At 41.2% G+C, this 21,191-nt stretch overlaps 1 protein-coding gene across 2 annotated transcripts in view; it reads left to right on the forward strand.

The window, feature by feature from the left end:
- CNST (consortin, connexin sorting protein) overlaps positions 1 to 21,191 on the forward strand; it is a 225,364-nt gene that overhangs the window by 86,662 nt on the left and 117,511 nt on the right. For both annotated transcript variants that reach the window (XM_073628017.1, XM_073628018.1), the window contains exons 4-6: positions 6,509 to 6,539; positions 12,240 to 12,326; positions 16,531 to 16,645. In XM_073628017.1, the coding sequence (XP_073484118.1) occupies positions 6,509 to 6,539; positions 12,240 to 12,326; positions 16,531 to 16,645 (233 nt within the window). The remainder of the gene's footprint in view (positions 1 to 6,508; positions 6,540 to 12,239; positions 12,327 to 16,530; positions 16,646 to 21,191) is intronic.

The following is a 21,191-nucleotide window of genomic DNA, read 5'->3' on the forward strand; positions in this document are numbered from 1 at the left end:
AAAACATTCATAAGCAGAGGTTACTTTGAGTAAAAACTGAATTGCAAGGTGATTAGTTATTCTAGAAATATTGACAGCTGGAGTTCTTTGCACATCTTTTATTGGGCTTGATCCAATGCTGCCTTCCTCCAAGCTTCTCCATTAGCTGCACAACCAGTAGTGGCAGATGGTAGAGACAGGGCCAAATCAAGTTTTTCCTGCAGGATTTTGTATAAATTCTAGGTGCCTCTTTCCCCAGATTTGCTGATTTTTATTTTGATGCATTTCTCACTGCCAAAACCTCAGCTTGTCCTTCTTCTTTTTTTTTATTTTTATGATATGATCAATATGAATTGCTTGGGTTTGACAGGTTTTGTTTAAATGCTCACTCCAGTGCCATCATTTTTCTCTGCATTGGGTGGATGGAATGACTGAAAGGGCTGAAGTACTACCTAATTGCTCTTAGCTATCCTTTGCACAAAAGGGATAGCCTTGTATGCGTGCCGCTGAATCCTTTTATTCATGCTTATTTAGTTTGAGGCTTGTATGATTTACCCCAGGTTGTCCAACAAGAGGATTGCCTTTATTTCCTATGGGGACTGTTTACACCAGTGTGCTGCATTGCTGTGCATTTGGGGGAAAATAGTACAGGTACGTTGATGGTTCCATAGATTTCAATGGTAGTGGATGAAAAAAACCTGTTTTGGCATGGATTTTCTTGCATTTTAGCACAAGCAACCACATGTAGCATCCTCTGCTATATTTGGCTTTCGTTGGCCTAACAGGAAAAAAAAAAAATTAAAACGTGTTCCAAAAACAACACTGGAAAATGCTAACCCAAAGATTTGTGAACCCAGACTTGGAAGATCAGCAAGAAAATGGAAGTTATGGCCAGGAGAACGGTGGCAGGAGGGCTTATTGGACAAAGGGGTGTGGGGGATCTTCCTAAGGGAATATAGGACTGCCAATAAAAAGTCAGCAGATTTAATAATCTGGAGAGTAGTAGTTTTTTTTTTTTTTTTTTTTATAAATATAGAAGGCCTTCGCGCTACTAAGATGTGCTCAAAATGATCTCTTATAAAACTCTAAAAATGAATAAATAGAAATTGGTAAATAAACAATTAAAATGACCAAAGTGTGTACCGTACAGTAAAGTGCAATCAGATAAAGCTGTCTGCAGCAGAATCTTCCAGTGTTCACAATCCACTTATAAATGTATACAACAATTATAATGTGCAAAAAGTGCTCAATAAATAAAGTAGATATACACTGTGTAAATATTGTCCAATAAAATGGGATATTAAAGAGTGCAAAAGTGATTAGTCCATAAGTTGGTAAATCAATCTAGGGGCATTATATTCAATATGATGGTAGTCTCTTAATTAAACATTTTTTTAAATGAATGTCCAAAACAAATTATGCAAAAATATGTTTTGAATAAATTATACAGTAGGCAGGCGAGAAGTTTATAATCCCATAAATGAGCTCACAGAACTCTCACCTCCAGATCTTGACATGTCAGCATAAGGTAATAAACAGGGATGTATTCCGTTATTCCAACTTCCACCACCAGGGGGTCCTCCATTCCATTAAGTGTAAAACCTTGATATTTTGAAATGTCAGCATAAACCATATACAGGAATCTATTCCGCTATTATAACATCCACCACCAGGGGGTCCTGTGTTCCACTAAGTATATAACCTGAATGGGTACTCCACATCCACGTCCTCATGTAATCTCGTGCCCACAGCAGGGGGGGGGGGGGGGGAAATGGGTAAGGATGGGAGAGAGATGAAGCTCCAATGGTGTAGTATGTTAGCGATAAATACATTTTATTTAGAAGGTAAAGTTGGACTCTCACATTAAAATTTAAAAAAACAGGCATAAACAGCTAATATGGCGTCTGGACGCCGTTCTCACATCACTTCCGGTATACTTCAACCTCCGGCCACTCCCTACGCGTTACGTCATCACGTGACTTCATCAGGGGATCCGGATTGGCTGTGGCATCTATCTTTATATCTAATGAAACCGGAAATAGAGTAGCGGCCATTTTGTTGTTAAACATAGTGGACCACCACAAAATGGCCGCTACTCTATTTCCGGTTTCATTAGATATAAGCATAGATGCCACAGCCAATCCGGATCCCCTGATGAAGTCACGTGATGACGTAACGCGTAGGGAATGGCCGGAGGGTGAAGTATACCGGAAGTGATGTGAGAACGGCGTTCAGACGCCATATTAGCTGTTTATGCCTGTTTTTTTTAATTTTAATGTATTACACTTAATGGAACGGAGGACCCCCTGGTGGTGGAAGTTGGAATAACGGAATACATCCCCGTTTATTACCTTATGCTGACATGTCAAGATATGGAGGTGAGGGTTCTGTGAGCTCATTTATGGGATTATAAACTTCTCACCTGCCTACTGTATAATTTATTCAAACATATTTTTGCATAATTTTTGTGTATATCTACTTTATTTATTGAGCACTTTTTGCTCATTATTGCTGTAGCGCGGAATCACTATAGAATTGTTGTATACAAGTAGTTTTGTTTTGTTTTTATGTATGTTGGTCCATGCAAGTTGGAATATACTGACTCCCAGACATGTAGGACCAGTGATCGTTGGAAGACCGTAACTGTGCAAAAAGGAAAATAATTGTCCAAACATTACATGTCACCTGGAGTAAGGATTTAATGGGTGACTGTAATTTTTATTAATTATCCCTAATAGGAAAAAGCAGTATGATTATCCATAAATGACATTTCACCTAGTATAAGAAGGATTTAAAGGATGACTGTGCTTTTGGTAGAGTCATCCATTAAATGTCCCCACCCCCAAGTCGTCTTCTCTGTCCCTGCTGATCTTTACTGTGCAGCCCAATTATGATTTGCACAAATGTTAAGTAAATCCTTATTTTAGGTAAAAGAAAAAAATAAACATTTGATTACACACAGTTAAAATATAATCTTCAATCCGCTTTTGTGTTTTTGTATACATATTGAGTTAATAAACTGTGTCGAGTGGCTCAAATTTGTGTATGCCTACGAAATGATGGAAAATGTCAATACCCAAAAATATACATAGTACTTTAAACACCTCTTACCGCTCATCAATTTAGAGTGAACTATACATGAGGGCTCTAGAATTATTTCTCACACTGGCATGGGGGAGGTGGGATAGCCAGTTAGTGTTGTGCAATTGTTGCTCCCATATGCATGTGTGTCCTAGGTACATGTATGCGTCTTTTCTTTTCTTTTTTTTCTTTTGACTAGCCCCCTATGTGATAGAATAGTGGTTGCATTGACTAGTTCTCTTTATGGAGACAAGTGGACACCTGATTTATTCTCTGCCTTGTACCTAAGCAAATCAAAGACAGGTAGTTTCTATCAGCTCCTTACCTGGCCACAGCAACTAGGATCTGAGCTGTGACCCAACAGCTTGAGTTCATATTTAGAAGAGATTGGGGAATAGATCCACGATCTCCCTCCACTTCCACTCACTATCCTGAATCACATTTTTTTTCTATTCTTCTACTAAAAGCTGTCATCTGAAGAGAACAGTTAACACAAGCTTGTTTGTATCCTATAACTGCTGCACCAAAGTAGTTGCAACGGTGTCAAAATGTATTGTTCAATCTAAGAACGTGCTACAACAATCATAAAATGCACCTATATAAAATGAAACCAGCTACACACTGTGTGCTTCATTGAGTGCTACCATAGAAGGTCACCCAAGCAAGCAAAATTAAGGTGAACACTAACAGGAAAAAAGAGAAAAAAACATGCACGTAGACATACAAAAACATGAAGACATAAAAACAACCACAACACGGTCCGGACACCAGTCTGACATTCACAGTGGAATTGAGGTGCAACGGTGGCTGTAAGATCTCTTTAACATGGCCAGCTTTAAACATCTGTAGTTAAGTCACTGTTTTGCTTCCCCCAACCGCCCCAAGTCTACAATGCCCCAAGTTCACATGCCGCAGTACTTGGCGTTGCAGCAAGTTAGGTTCACCCATTAAAGTCAATGTGGGTGCGCATGCCACCCAGCTTTCGCTCCTGGCTACATGGACAGGGTCTTTCAAATCCAAACAGATTCGTGGATTGTCAGGGCATCTACGTTCTTGCACCCCTCAGGCTGGGCCCAACTTTCAGATCTCTCTGGATCCGCTTACCAGTTCCGCAATGGGCAGATGGAAACTATTGCAACTGTCTTGCTTTCTACATTCCCTTCCGGACCCTGCAGGCTTTAACGGCGCCTTCTATTCGTCCTATCATTCCACCTCTTTCTCTTCCCCTACCCAGGGCATTTTTTCAGCCGTAACGTGGCAGAACGGCGTTCCCCCCCACCTCTGGCTGCCCTGTCCTCTCTCTACAACCTGTCACTAAACACAGAAGAAGGTCAAAAGTTTTTGCACTACTCACTTCTACCGTCTTCTGTGTGTTATATTACCAGAGCTTGTGCAGTGCTGGGAATTTGTTTGTTGGTACCCTGAGTCCCAATGTCACAACTACCCGCATGTTATTTCCACCTCCTGTGGTGCATCGGAAGCTGTCTCCAGTCCCGCCCCTGCCTGTCAGACCTTAGCAGCCCAGAACAGAGTGATGCGATCTGGCTGTAAGCTACAGGTCTAGTAGGCGGAGACTGCACAGTGTTGAAAAGAAAACACAGCTGCTTGCTGCCCTGCTGTAAAGCTGTAAACAGGTGGGAGAGAGCTGTTAGGAGAAAGGGAGGAGGGCGGGCGCTTATGCAGAGATGCAACAGTGGAGAGGCTGGATCTGTAAAGCAGACATGCCAGCTGGGGGGGGGTGAGGGGATTTGCCAAAACAGGTAAGAGCTGCGGAGGATAATAGGGAAAAAGTAAGAGCTGTGTAGGGAGGGGCAGGTTGTGTAAGATGACCACCATCCACAGCTATGGATGTAAGCTCTGGATATGGGGGAGGGGGGGGTTGGGGGGGGGTGTGAGTTAAAGTGATTGTAAAGGCTTGTTTTTTACCTTGCGGGCACGCTCCCGAGTCCAGCAATTTGCATCCATAGACCCGAATGCCGGACTCAGTCCACGTCATTGGATTTGATTGACAGCAGCAGGAGCCAATGGCTGCACTGCTATCAATCTATCCAATCAAGAGCCGGGTACCTGTGGAGAGAGGGAAAGCGCATCCTCGCTGAGGGAAATACGGGGCTCAGGTAAGTAAAACCGTGGGGGGGGGGGATGCATTAAGGTGAAAAAACACGAGGGTTTACAACCCCTTTATGTTGTGGACAGTGGTATAGAACTGTGCTCTGATTTGGCTAACATGGAAGCTGTGGACTGAGAGAAGAGGGGAGCTGTGAACATGGAGGCATTGGTGAGCTGTGGACAGGGGGTACAGAGATAAACCAAAGAGGTGTGCAGAGGTAAGCAATAGATGGTTACTTTGGGAGGGGATATCTAAGTACTGCTCTTTATAGTATCTCATCACAAATTGTATCTTTTTGAAGTGATTAGCGATCTCCTGGACAGTGAGTTAGTGGGTGGAGGCAGTGGAGGACTCAAGTGGGATAGACACTATAAGAAAATCTGGTGAATCTCTTCGTCCAAAGAATTTTCGTACGATTTTCGTATAGTGTGTACACAACTTTAGACAGCCGCTTCCGAATTTTTGTACGAAAATGAAGGGACAAACGCCAAAATGTTTCTTGTACAGGAACAGAATGAGCGATTTTGGTTTAATGTGTACCGTTTTCATACAAGAAAAATCAGAAAAGAGACTGCACGTGATTGGAAACCATAAACAACAACAACAACAAAAAAAAAAGCCTTTGTCGTACGAGAATTTTCAGACGAGTTGTCCATCGGTTCCAATTTGCTGTGAGAAAACGAGGAAAATCAGACGATTGTTCATCTGATTTTCTTATAGTTTGTACCCCACTTTAGTAGAGAGTTTAAAAGGTTAATTAGTGTTGATGTGGACTGCATGAGTGGGTGTTAATGAGGATGATAAAATCGGTCTGTTTAGCAATGTGGAGGCAGGAATTGTATTTTTGGAGGGCAGATTTATATTGTTTGAAGTCTTGCTGTGAAGGTAGACTTCTTGCACACTGGACTTTTTAAAACCGCCAGTAGCATTAGCTGTAGATGAGTTTTGAAGTGTTTTTTAGCTGTAGTGTGACTATTTAAATCTTACGGAGTACAGTCTTTTGTAAAGCGTTCGTGTTTTGTTTCTGTATAATTTCAATTCTATATTCTCTGATGCTGGCAATGTGGAAGCATTGTTTTGAATGCTCTTGCAAGTGGAAAAGGCACCTGTACTTCTAGATAATGAAAGTTAATAATTGCTGTAATTGTATCTATTGGCTTTGCACTGTTTGTTCTACATAATTTTTTTTTTTTTTTAAGGGCGCCTTGTGGCTTTGAATGGAGATGAAAGCAGACATTAGAGCTCAATGTAAAGCATGAAATCATTAAACGTGATTCCTGTTCTTGTACTGTAAAGGTAACCAGTATTGACCTGCTATGTTTTCCATTCTCTCTATAGATTGCCGAGACATATTTTCTGGAGGAAGACTGTATCCTTTTCTTGTATGCTGACATGACAATATTAGTCAGTAATGTAGCCACATAACATAAACACGTTGCTTCTTTTTAAAACTGTTTTGTTAATCTTGTGTGCTTAAGGCTGGGTTCACACTGGTGCAAACACAGCCATTGTATGTGATGCGCACCACATTGCTGTGCAGATCACTGTGCAATGGGAATTCAGCCATATAGTTTGTATGGCTGAATTTGCATCACATTCGGACCAAAATGATACAGGACCCTTATTTGGCCCGCACTGGGATTTCTGTACCATTTCACAGTTCGCACTGCGCTTTGTGAACTGATCTGGGGTTTCATTAACTTTACATTGACACCTGCAGTGGTGCGCAAATGTCAGAGTGAACTGTCTGCAATTCAGGTGCGATGCAGGAACCCGCACAGGATTTGCAGGGTTTCCCGCATTGCACCAGTGCGAACCAGTGTTAATTTTGGCAGCAAATTTCGATTTAGTTTTAGTCTTAGGACTAAAATGGCATTTTAGTTTTAGTCCCATTTTAGTCTTCTGCAATTGTTTTAGTCGTATTTATGGCAGAGTGGGAGGACAAATATGTGTTTGGTAGAAGACTTCCTCAATTCAAATTTTATCAGAGATTCATAGATGACCTCCTGTTTATCTGGGAGGGATCAGAAGAATCTGTGATTCAGTTTCTAGGGGATCTGAACACTAATTCCAACAACATCAAACTGGAGTATGTGATTAGTGATCGATCTGTTAATTTCCTGGATTTAACTATCGAGATGGATAAGAATGCTTTGAGGACTAAAGTATATTCTAAAATCAACGGACCGTAATATTTTTTTGTCCATCAGAAGTGGCCATCACCCGGCCTGGATTAAAAACAATACCATATACTCAAAGATTCCTTCAGAAGGGATATAAGGAGAGTTTTCTGGACAAAACTATTCAAGAGGTAGCAGAAATCCCTAGAGAACAGTGCTTAAAAGAAAATGATGACTTATTAGTGGATAACCAACATCAGTGGGGTTTCATAATGGATTTTCATTGCCAGTATAAGGAGATTGAGTTGATCTTCAAAAAACACTGGCACATTCTATGCAGGGACAGACATTTGGGTGAGGTTCTACCGAAGCAACCCAAATTCATCTACAGATGGGCCCCCAATATTGGGGGTTAGGGTAGTAAGAAAAATTCTAAACCCACCCCATGAACAAGCCATTAAAATAGATTTAAAAGGCTTTTATGCATGTAGGAAATGCATCTGCTGCAGGACTGCCAAGGTCAGCAACAGAGGTAGAACTGAAATCACCAATAGGCATGAAGAATCTTTTGCAATAAGGGAATGTATTACTTGCAATTCCTCTTATGTAGTCTATGTTTTATGGTGCCCTTGCGGGCTATTTTATGTAGGTCGCACTAAGACTTTTAAAGATACGAGTTGCAGAACATATGGCAAACGTCAGGAAGGGGTTCAAGCATCATAGTGTGTCTCTTCACTTCAAAGAGAAACATGACCAGGACCCGAGCCTGCTGCAATTTTGTGGTATTGATCATGTTCATCCCTCTTGGAGGGGATCCAGTCGGGTCAGGGATCTATCTCAGAGAGAGACCCAATGGATCTTTTTGATGAAGAGTTTATTTCCAAGAGGGATTAACATTGAATTAGACTTGAACTGCTTTATCAGCAATTTTTAATGGGTGCAAGTAATATTATCTACAGCATCAGTCCCTATGGTATGTTATTAATATATATTTCATATACACATAATTTTTTCAATTTAATATGCACTCTATGAGCATTTTCCATCATGCTTAGGGATAGCATTGGGGTACTGTGCTTAAATGATGAACTTTAGAATGGGGCTGGTTGGCAGGAGATGTCGCACTGCTGCTTATCAGTCTGCATGCATTCTCTGCTCACAGTTATCTAAAAGATAGTTCTAATAACATCTAATTTCTATTTTTTACTTTTTCTGCTATATAGATTTTTTTTTTTTTTCTAATTTTAATTTTTTTTTTCTTTTTTTTATATTTTAAATCATTGGTCATGTTTATAGGTGTATTTTTTAGAGATAATAAACTCACGTGTGTTGATCATATGATTAACTATAATAATAATATTTACCAAGTTGTGTACTTACTCATCACTATTTTGAACTTTATTAAAACATCACTGCAATAATAGGCTGTAAAAGGTGGTGTATTGCGGAGATGGGGACACAGGAAGTGAGCAGGAGCTAGTTGCTTTGTCTCCGCCCACTTGGGGAGTCTAGGAAATAAAGGGAGAAGTATTATGCCGTACTGCCAATCCCATGAATAAGTCAGTTGTGACGGAACATGTCGGGGTGTGGCTATATGGCAAGCATCTGAAGCGTGACGCAAGACGTTGTGACGTGACACGCTGCATCGAATGGTGGAGGCTTGAGACTAGGAGTGGGTGAGCCTGCACAGCTGACACTCTATCCTGGGTCCGCCGTGACCACTATAGATCGCTTTTCCAGTGAATGGAGTTTGTTCCGATTTCCTTTGGAGTGGTTTTTGGCCTGCTTTGGTTTTTACACATGTGAGTGCTATGGTTTGAATTTTTAATACATTTGCTGTACTTTATCACACTATTTGGAGCATTGTTTTCATTTTCATGTGGAGCAATCACTTCTTGAGGAAAAGGATTTGTTGCATTTACGCTCGCTATTTGGAGATCACGTTTGGAATCTGGAGATCACATTTTAACCCCCAATAAGTGTGGGTTGAGGCGAGTTATGCCAAACACGAGAGTGGGAGGCAATTGTAGCTGGTGAGTGCAAATCTTTAAGTGGGAGTGGAAGCACAAACACTGAGGTGTGGTGGAAGATCACAAAGAACAACCAAGAGTTTTCATTTATAGATTTTTTTTCAGACCATTCATCGGAATATTCATAATTTATGAACTTTATGTCTACACTTTATTCATTATTTTCACATCTGTCACAGGGTGTGTTGTTTTGATTATTATGTGATATGATGTGTTTGCTCAGTGTTCACCAATAACTTTTTTTTGTCAGATCACATTCATATTGTAACTAATTTTCAATGAGGGTATTATTGTCAATATTCACACATATACTTTTACTGTTCATTTAGATTGATCATTGCTTTCATAAGCACATTTTTATTTTTTCATTTTTTATTTATTTGAGCGCTACTATTTATTCCACTTATCTCTAGAGGTTTAAATTCAGTCACGTATTTAGTCGACTAAATCTCCAGTACATTTTAGTTGATTAAAATCTAATGGGTGTAATTAAATTGTAATGCATTAGTTAACATTTGTCTACAATTTCCAAACTCATTATATACTGCTGGTGTGAAAAATCTAATATGTTATTTATTATGGTATTGAGGTATGAACATGCACTACAGACCAGTGTTAATTTTTAAGTCAAATTTCAATTTAGTTTTAGTCTTAGTCTTTTGACTAAAATGCCATTTTAGTTTTAGTCCCATTTTAGTCTTTTGACTAAAATGCCATTTTAGATTTTAGTTTTAGTCGTATTTCAGTCATCTCAGTTGTTTTAGTCGTATTTTAGTCGACTAAAATAATATTCATTTTCAATTAGTCAACTAAAACGTTTTAGTCGACAAACTTAACACTGGTGTGAACCCAGCCTAAAACATCCTAAACAACGACATACTATCTTTCTTAGGTTTCATTCACACGAGGCGGATCCGCTGCCACGGAGTCTGCCTCTGTCCGCCAGCTCAGCGGAAGATCTCTCTGTTGATCTCCGCTGAGCCGGCGGATGACAGGTCCCTCTCTGCTCACTAAGCAGGGAGGGGCTTGTTGAGCGCCGCTGGTTGCTATGGAGAGATTGGACGAAAATGGACAGCATGTCCGTTTTCATCAGATCTCACCCAATCCAATCCGCCAGGGATGGATGTGAACGTAGGGCCATCAGTCTGATTTTAGCGGATTGGACCGGGTCGGATGTCAGCGGACATGTCACCACCGACATCCGATGTTGCATGTAACATGGAGCGCCCGTTCAGGTCCGCCGACAAAACTGACAGACGGACCTGAACGGTCCGACAGTGTGAAAGGGACCTTACACCATTGCAGTAACACAAGCAAATTACATGTTGTTTATATTAGTATTATCCTTATTGCCCACTATGATTGGACCGCTATGTATGTGTTTGTTGATATTTTATTCTTAAAGTAGACCTAGCGTCAGATATATATTTTATGTTAAAGCCTGAATAAAAAAAATAAGAACATTTTTGGCTTCTGCCATTAATCACTTTTTTAGATTTTCATACAGTTTGTGTCGCTGAAGCTTCACATTCATGTGACCTTCAAAACATGGGGCTCACTGTTGGATCCTGCCATCTTGTTTGGAATGGCAGGAGACTTGGGAGGTTACTCTGTAGTCACTTTTGGGGTGCTGAGCAGAAATCTCAGGCCTGCAGTTTATTCCTGGTGAGTGTGGGTTTATCAGTGTAACCTGGTCTTATAATAACGATTAGGAGAATGAGAGGTTTGTTTACATTAAATATTATGCTATGCAGCTGCGGGTCCACGGAGTAATTTGAGAAGATCTTAACTTGGCCTCATAGTAGCATGTATCCTGCTTTCTGGCCTCACAGAGCACTAAGTCCTGGTCCCAAAAGTTCAGCTGCTGAAGAATGAAAGTTCGGCAGAGCACCCTCTGGCAGCCCCAGGATGCGTAGATTGTTTAGCCGATTGTGGTTATCTGCTTCCTTGGCTGTCGATTCTAGTGTCTTTAAACTTTGGAGGGTATACAGGGTGGCAGAGTGATCCCTAATAGTGTCATCTGGGTCGCCAATATGGCATTCTGCCTCTGCCAGACGAGTAAGGAATTTGTTCATGTCTCTGCGTATCAACCAAATATCTGTTTGGAGAGTGTCCATCTTACCAGTAAGTTAGTAATCCCCTGCATAAGAGCAGAAAAGTTAGCTTGCTCCATGAGTGCCTGATCTGTCTTCTGTTTGAGTTGTTATGTTAGCAGTGCCAGCTGACTGCTTTCCCCCCACTCCAGACTGATCCAGCTCGATCGATTGATGTTGAGCTTTCTTTGCTACTGCTTCACCAGATATGTAAATTTGCACTTTTTATGTTGTAGGCAGCACCAACATAAGTCAGAGGAGGAGGGGAAGATGGTACTGTATAATGGTGGGACAGGGTACCACCTGGATAGCAGTTTGAAAATGTTCTGAAGATAGAAATTAAAGGTGGGCAAACTATGAGTTGACATGAGCAGGCACAGGCTTTTTAATGGAAAAGTCTATTTTGATTTTTTTTCCTTTTGTGGAATTGTTTTATATGTAACATTTTATATTTTAAGGTTGACCTTGCATAAAAATGCAAGGTACTATTTTCTAGACTCCACCCCCTCATGTAAAAATGCTGCAAAAAACAAAAAAAAAAGTCTAAAAAAGATTTAATCGTTATACTGCGGCTTCTGACCTCTTCACCAAGGCACCAGAGATGTCACTCAGTCTTTTGGGGAGTCCTGGGAAAGCTGAAAATCCCAAATATCATGTAAATCAATTTTTAGCACTGTGCCTTAAGAGGTTCACAGAAAATCTGATTACTAAATGAGAATCATGTTGGTTATATTATTATTTTATTAATAATGCTGCCTTTCAGGACTGCTAGTGCTCTTTTCCTTTTTATGCATCAGATTTGGAAAATCCTTAACAGCTTAATTAGATGAAAAAGCAATGCAGTTTATCCAACTGGAACGAATATATCATGAGCAACTACTTGCAAATCTGTCCGCTATTCAAGAGCAATGGGGTGAGTAAACCGGCATTGTATGCATCTTGTTCCATGCCACATGGAATGCTTTAATTAGATACGGTTCACATGGGGTTTATCCATGCTGTTCATGTCAAACTACAGTTGATGATCAGTCTATTTGCTTTTCTTATTTATTTATTTGAAACATATACTGTACAATTAAATTTATTAAATGATCAGGCCAATTGAAGTATACACACACATGCATATATATGTATGTGTTGTGCTTATAAGTTTGCATACCCTGGCAGAATTTATGATTTCTTGGCCATTTTTCAGAGAATATGAACACACAAACTTTTCTTTCACTCATGGTTCGTGTTTGGCTGAAGCCATTTATTATCAATCAACTGTGTTTACTCTTTTTAAATCGTAATGGCAACAGAAACTACCCAAATGACCCTGATCAAAAGTTTACATACCCCAGTTCTTAATACCATGTATTGCCCCCTTTTAACGTCAATGACAGCTTGAAGTCTTTTGTGGTATTTGTGGATGAGGCTCTTTATCTTAGATGGTAAAGTGGCCCATTCCTCTTGGCAAAAAGCCTCCAGTTCCTGTAAATTCTTGGGCTGTCTTGCATGAACTGCACATTTGAGATCTCCTCAGAGACTGAGATGGCCACTCCAGAACCTTTTTTTTATTCTGCTGTAGCCAATGACAGGTGGACTTGGCCTTGTGTTTTGGATCATTGTCATGTTGGAATGTCCAAGTACGTCGCATGCACAGCTTCCTGGCTGATGAATGCAAATGTTCCTCCAGTATTTTTTGATAACATACTGCATTCATCTTGTGAACAATTTTGACCAAATTTCCTGTGCCTTTGTAGCTCACACATCCCCAAAACATCAGCGATCCACCTCCGTGTTTCACAATAGGAATGGTGTACCTTTCATTATAGGCCTTGTTGACTCCTCTCCAAATGTAACCTTTATGGTTGTGGCCAAAATACTCAATTTTGGTCTCATCACTCCAAATGACTTTGTGCCAGAAGGTTTGAGGCTTGTCTCTGTGCTGTTTGGCGTATTGTAAGCGGCATACTTTGTGGCATTTGCGTAGTAATGGCTTTCTTCTGGTGACTCGACCATGCAGCCCATCTTTCTTCAAGTGCCTCCTTATTGTGCATGTTGAAACAACCACACCACATGTTTTCAGAGTGTCCTGTATATCACCTGAAGTTATTTGTGGGTTTTTCTTTGCATCCTGAACAATTTTCCTCGCATTTGTGGCTGAAATTTTAGTTTGTCTACCTGACCGTGGTTTGGTTATAACAGAACCCCTCATTTTCCACTTCTTGATTAGGGTTTGAACACTGCTGATTGGCATTCTCAATTCCTTGGATATCATTTTATATCCCTTTCCTGTTTTATACAGTTCAACTACCTTTTCCTGCAGATCCTTTGACAATTCTTTTGCTTTCCCCATGACTCAGAATTCAGAAACGTCATTGCAGCACTGGATGAAAGATGCAAGGGTCTGTCAGGAGTCCAGAAACTCATTGACCTTTTACACACACACACACACACACACACTAATAACAAGCAACAGATCACAGGTAAGGATGGTTACCTTTTAATAGCCATTCAAACCCCTTTGTGTCAACTTGTGTGCATGTTATCAGGCCAAAATCACCAGGGTGTGTAAACTTTTGATCAGGGTCATTTGGGTAGTTTTCTGTTGCCATTATTTAAAAAGAGTAAACACAGTTGATAATAAATGGCTTCAGCCAAACACTAACCATGAGTGAAAGAAAAATGTTTTTGTGTTCTCATTCATATTCTCAGAAAAATGGCCAAGAAATCATAAATTCTGCCGGGGTATGTAAACTTATAAGCACAACTGTGTGTGTGTGTGTGTATGTATATATATATGTATATATGTATTGTGGCAAAAAGGTTATACTTTTATCAGATGTGAGGGAAGATTTTGCTAACTCTTCTGTTTTTTATTGTATTTTTTTAAGGAAGTGCCATTGGCTTCCTAACCCAGAGGAATCAAGGAAAAATTCTTGGTTATTAAAAAAAAAAAAAAAAGCCATTTACCTGCTCCGTGCACAGACCAGCCCTAAACCTCTTCAGCAGTGCCTGAAAATAGATCAACTGAACATGTGCGGAGCAGGATAAGACAGTGTATTACTGGGTTTTAAATAATAATTTTTTTGTAAATTTATTTTTGTTAAAATTTTTCATAGTACAAAAGAAGGAAAACAAAACCACACCACGCAGGGCAGGATTCCTAGAAAAACAAGTAGCAATTAGACAACACCCAAAAACATCCACCCAGTCCAGGCTTGCCATCTTGTGCATGAAGGTATAAAACCTTCCCGGATGCAAGTCCCCTAAAAAGGGGCAGGAATGCCAATATCATATTATAGACTAAAATATAGTTATTTTGCAGTTCTCGAGGCAATAAGGCCATCAATCGCACCTACATACAAATGTTTAAGCAACAATCAGTCCCTAAATAATCCCATTGTTAGGACAAGAATTACAGAGCTATGTGCACCCATATCCATCACCACCCAGACAACCTCCACCCTAGCAGTACAATCCTTAGGCTACAGAAACAAGGCTATCCAACCAGATCTTCCAAACTTTATCAAATCTTTTTGGGCATCCCCTGCCCCCCTTATGTGCTTTATAGAACATTAATCTCCTTATTCACAATCCCTTTACAGTATGATAGTGAAGGGCATCATTGGTTTCTTCCAATAGAGGATCAGCGCCTCGCACGCATAGAAAAATAACAGGCTAAACAAAGTGCGCTGAGCCCTAGTAGGTACTAAGCCCTCCACTAAGCCAAGCAAGCATGTTGCTGCCGTCAAAGGCACAGAGGTAATCTCCGTTATACAGTGCCTGGTGGCAGACCAAAACTCTTTGGCTGCCTGGCAGCACCAAAAAGTGTGGCTAAAGTTGACTGGAGACTGAGCAACGCCAACATTCTACCGATGTTCCCGGGTAAATTTTAGATAACTTTGCTGGGGTGTAATATATCTTGTGTAGGAATTTAAAATAAATTAAGAGGACTTTAGCTGACACTAAGTGAGTGAAAGGGACGCTCTACATATCGTCCCACTCCTCTCCTCCCAAATTCAGTACCTCCACCACCTAGTGCTACCTGCACTTGGTTACTGAGGGGGGAGAGACAGGGAAAAGTTCTTTATATAATTCTGATGATAATGTTTTTTTCATGGCTTCATCCAGTATAACATTCTCCAGAATTGAGGACCTAAGTTCCAGCTTAGTGGAGACGAAAGCGTGTCGCAATTGGAGGTAGTGAAAGAGATAGGGATTAGGCCCCATTTAGTGACATCACCCAAGGTTTTTATCCCCTTTGACACCCATATGATTGGATCTGGTATAGTGAGCAGATGGGGAAAACGGGGGTTCCTCCACAGCGGCAAGGCTGGTGACAGGGCAGTAGAAGCAGGTGCATAGACATTTTATTTTTAATGTTTTATATAGATATACCTGCAAAAGGGGCCAGCCTGAAGTGATCTAACAGACCTTTATTCTCTGCCTAAAGTTCAGTTTTAAGGAAAAAAAAAAAAAACTTAAGCCTTAGAGCCACTTTAACATACACTTTCCTTACTAAGGGAAACAGGCTTTTTTTCCAGTTTGGGAGAGTAGAACTCTAGTGGGAACATCCTAGTTTAGTGGAAACACCCAAAATGCATAGGTATTCAAAGGTAATAAAGAACAGAGTTGGCAACAGTGGCTGAGTGACCTCAAAACTGCAATTCCAAAAAATAAAGTCCTCAGTTGACTCGCCACCCTTACCACGCACCTGTAAGTAATATAAGGCAATACAGGGCAAACTAAAATGGTAAACTTCTGGCATACACATTTGTTTAGGCCTGTGCTTGGGGCCTTACTGGGCAATAGTAATATTGATGGGGACCATCTATTGACACTGTTAAAGTGTCCAAACTGGTTTCTTGCAGCAACCCTGGTTTTGAGGCACCACTGCCACCTGAGGGGTCAGTTAAAGAATTGTGTGGACAAAGCAGTGTAGGTGGGACTTTTTTTCTATTAGGGCAGCCTGCTCAGTATTTCAGCTATTCAAACTTGCTACCCCCAACAAAATCTGTCTTGTCTGTTGTAACTGGTTGTTCAGCAATATATCATTCTAACGGTTTAGTTTTCATATGATAGAGTGAACCATACTTTAATTTTTGCTACATTCTTTTTCAACTGTGTAGAAAGAAAATGGAAGACAAGCAACCCTATATCCTCAACCTCATCCCAGAATTCAGAGAAAGGACTAAGCAGTCAAGAGCTTAAAAGACTTTCCACTTTGTGTAGCTCACATCAAGAGTAAGTGTTGTTTCACATGTATACTACAAGTAAAATGATACCTTTTTACCCCTTTACCTTTTAAGTTACACAGGGTAAAATGTGATGGCTAATCATTACTGAACTTCATTACAGCAGGATGATCGAGAAAATTCTCATACCAAAAAACAGAAATCGATGAATCCCTTTCTGCCCACAATCTGTATATTAAAATTTCCTGCCATAATGCCTCATGGCAAGGATACTTTAATAAACACTCTTCCCTTTTGAGACCCAGCAGCAGAAACTTTGTGCAGCCCATGCTTATTTTTCCACTTGTCTTAGAAGACCCAGGTTTTAATGAAAAGCAATTGAAAAATTGATCAGTTCTAATATCCACTTTCAGGTTCTGTAATGGCTAATAGAAAAGTGGTAGACGGTAAAAGAATATTAGAACTAAGATGAGAAATGTATGCATGTATCGTTTAGGGTGGAAGTAAAGTGAACGCAAACACCAGGGAGGCAAAACAAGGATTAAAGTGATTGTAAAGTAAAAAGTTTTATGAGAAAGAAAAAGTCATACTTGCTCTGTGTAATGGTTTTGTACAGAGCAGTCCGATCCTCCTTTTCTCGGGTCCCCCGCAGGCATTCAGGGCCCCTCTTAGTTGTGGAGTGCCCCCATAGCAAGCCGAATGCTGTGGGCACACTTGTATGTTTTTTTTTTTGTTTTGTTTTTTTGTGTGTTTTTGTGCTTGTATGTTCACTCCCAAGCCCACTCTCTGCATCCATAAGGCACAGAGAGCACGGCTCAACCCCAGCTCCCCCACTCCCGCCTCACTGGCTGTGATTGACAGCCGCTGGAGCCAACGGCTCCTGCTACTGCATCTCCGCCAATCAGGAGGGATAGACCCGGGAGAGCCTCAAATATCATGTACAACATCGCTGGATTGAGATCGGGCTTAGGTAAGAATTAGGGTAGCTGAGGGGGGAGCTGCACACTGAAGGTTTTTTACCTTCATGCATAGAATGCATGAAGGTATAAAACCTTCAGCCTTCACAACCAATTTAAAATGGTATTTAAACCAAAAGCAGACATTTGTTATATTGCAGCTTACTTGTTCTTAGATGTGATGGCTGCATTTGTTTTCTTTTTTAGGCTTTCTTTCTGTTTTTTTCACCTGGTGATTCTGCCAGTAAGTTTTTCAACAGAACACGCTGTCCAGCAAATGTATCAGTTGTAAGTTTTGAGAAAAAACATTTACCACTGACAGGAGTGCTTACAGTGATACAATGATCCGCTTTAAAGCTAATTTTTTTTTTTTTTTTTTTTGCTTTATACTAAAAAAGATGTTATACTTACATACTCTGTGAAATGATATTGCACAGAGTGGTCCCTTACCACCTCTCCTAGAGTCCCCTGCTGGTGCTCTCCACTCCTGCTCTCTGCCATGCTCTAAGGGGGCACCTGTGCAGGCTTGCTCCCGAGCCAGGCTGTGTGCGTCCATAGACACACATAGCTTGGCTCGGCCATGCCCCCTGCTACCGTCTCACAGGATTTGACTGACAGCAACAGTTTTCCTGTGAAACCATGAAGAGGGATCAATGCTTCTGCAGATGGGACAGCACTGGATCGTGAGAGGAGACCAGTAAATGTTTAGGGAAGGGGAAAAGGTGGCCAGAACAAGTAGTGGGATGTTTTTTACCTTAAAGGAGAAGTATGGACTTTGTAAACAAAAAACATTTATACTCTCATAGGTCCCCCACCGGCTTTAGATCAAACATGCTCGCTCAGTCCTCCTCCTCTGTTCTGAGCAGAGATCTGGGACTGTCAGTCAGTGGCTCTCTGCTCTCCCTTCCTGCACTCACTGGAGCGCTGGCTGTGGTGGGGGCAGGAGAGCTGGCTCAGGCTCTCGGCGGATCGCTGAGAAGTTGAGACAGGTGCCGGTCCAAGCTGCTGGGTGAATCCCGATTATATGGTCGGGATTTTTTTAGAGCCTGGACCGGCTCAGTGACATCAGCTGACAGCAGGCTTTAGCCCTCTGTTGGCTGAAAAGGGGTCACAGGAGTACAGAACAAACTGCGCTTCTGTGATCCATAGCAGAAGTATAGGCAAAAAAGCTTTGGCAATACTTCTCATTTTAACCACTTCAGCCCCGGAAGGATTTTACCCCCTTTGACGGCTTTCACACTGAGCCGGGGGTGTCGGTGGTAAAGCGGTGCTATTTTTAGTGGCGCTATTCGGCTGCTAGCGGGGGGTTAAAATCCGCCTGCAAAACGCCGCCTGAGTGGCGTTTTGCCGGTGGTATTGCAGCGCTGCCCCATTGTTTTCAGTGGGGAGCAGCAACTGGAGGAGCGAGTTCACCGCTCCAAAGAAGCTGCTGCCAGGACTTTTTGTAACGCCCTGCCAGCGCACCGCTCCAGTGTGAAAGCAACCGCTTTTTTCAGGCACTATATTTTTAAATTTCTGCTATAAAACCTATCCAATAAAAATATGTAAAAAATCTAATTTCTTCATTAGTTTAGGGCAATTTGTATTCTGCTACATACTTTTGGTAAAAAAATCCCAATTGGCGTATATTGATTGTTTTGCGCAAAAGTTATCATGTCTACAAACTATTCGATAGATTTTAGGGACTTTTTTTTTTTTTAATTATGTTTATTGCATTTCGAACACATACAACACAAGTGCTATGATACAACCGTATTACAGTTCAATCAATTATAATACATTTATATGGGCGTTAGGTGTGTATTACATCAGTAGTCATCAAGGTGGTGCGTGCACCCCATTCCTGACTTGCAGCCTCATAGGAATTGAAAACCCTCTCCAGTTCGATTTACAAGACCCCAACTCATATCATCGCAAATTATTACCCAGTCTTAATTAGGCCGTTTCTGGCTCAGCTAACCAGTTATGCCAGACCTTTTCATATTTCATTGGGCATCCCCTATTCGTGTATGTGTCCTTGTATAGGGGGAGATAATCATTGACCAAACGTTTCCATTGCATCAAAGAGGGAGGGTTGAGTTTCTTCCATTACATGGCAATTTTCTTCCAGGCGTAAAAAAGTAACAACCCCATTAGTGTACGTTTTGCTATGGTCGGTACAAGCGTTTCAATCAGTCCCAAAAGACAAACCTCCATTACATGTGGCAGTGTGGTTAGTGCGACTCTGTTTATCATGTCAAGTACCTCCCTCCAATATTGCTGAATTCCAGGGCAGTGCCAGAAAATGTGTGAGAAATCCCCTGGTAAGATTCCACACCTCCAACACTCAGCGGAGTAGGCAGGGTTCATAATGTGGAGTCTATGTGAAGTGAAATATGCTCTGTGTACGATTTTAAATTGTACTAATCTATCTCGTATGGAGACTAGAGAGGGAAATGGGAAGTCCCACACATCATCCCAATCATCGTTATCTAGGGTGGGTATATCGTGTTGCCAGCGAGCCCAGAGTTCATCTAGAGATGGCAAGGATATTGAGACCAGATGTGTATATAATTGTGAGGTAGGTTTCTCGGCACTGTTAGTTCTAAGTGTTCTCTCCAGCCCCAACTGAACTATGGTGCATGTGGAACGTGGAAATTGTGCGGCAAAGGCATGTGACAATTGGAGATAGCGAAATTGGTAGTGATGTGGTACATTATATAAGGAGGAAAGATGTGATAAGAGTAATAAGGACATTTGTGATACTATTTGTGATAGAGTTTTTATGTTGTATTTGGTCCATGCATAAGGATCTGGGAGTTTATAGATATGTGGTAGATTTGAATTTAGCCATATCGGGGCATTAGGGTAATTCTCTGTCGGTTTATATTTTTCTATTGCTAGACCTGCTCGCCATGCTCTCAGGGTGGTGCGCATAGAGGGTGTCAGGGGGTACAGGGCACGAAGGCCTCTAAAGACCAGGAACTGGAGGGCCTCCAAGGAACCCACTACTGTGGCCTCAAGGACTGTGGATGAATTGGTTTTATCAGGGTGTAGCCACCAGGCCACCGTTACCAGCTGGGTAGCTAGAAAATATCTGTAACAATCAGGAAATGCCATACCACCCTGGGTTGTCGGCCTCATCAAGGTTGTCAGTCTGTATCTGGGTGGCGAAGAACCCCACAGAAAAGATGTGAACAATTGGTTAAATTTTGTAAAAAAGGATCTGGGTACCCATTGTGGGGAGTGACGAAGGAGATAGATGTATTTGGGAATGATTTTCATTTTATTAAGATTCACTCGCCCCCAAACGGACAGAGGTAATTTACGCCATGAGTTAAGTTTCGTCTTAGTGTCTATAAGCATTGGGGTTAGGTTTAAAGAAATTAAGTCTGAGGCTTCTGTAGATATGTGAACCCCAAATACTTAAGTGTCTACCCACTGTAGGGGACAGTCCGGAGGGGATGTAGACCTAGCCGCTTGATCTATCGAAAATAACAAGGATTTGGACCAATTCACCTTAAGTCCAGTGACTTTCGTAAAAGTGTTTAGTACAGTCAACGCACCCTGCAGGGATGGGCCAGCGTCATTGAGGAACAGCAGCATGTCGTCTGTGTACAGGGCTACCCTCTCCTCCAATTGGCCAATACGGAGACCCCT

Source organism: Aquarana catesbeiana, linkage group LG04 (assembly GCF_042186555.1).
Source record: "Aquarana catesbeiana isolate 2022-GZ linkage group LG04, ASM4218655v1, whole genome shotgun sequence".
Lineage (NCBI taxonomy): Eukaryota > Metazoa > Chordata > Amphibia > Anura > Ranidae > Aquarana > Aquarana catesbeiana.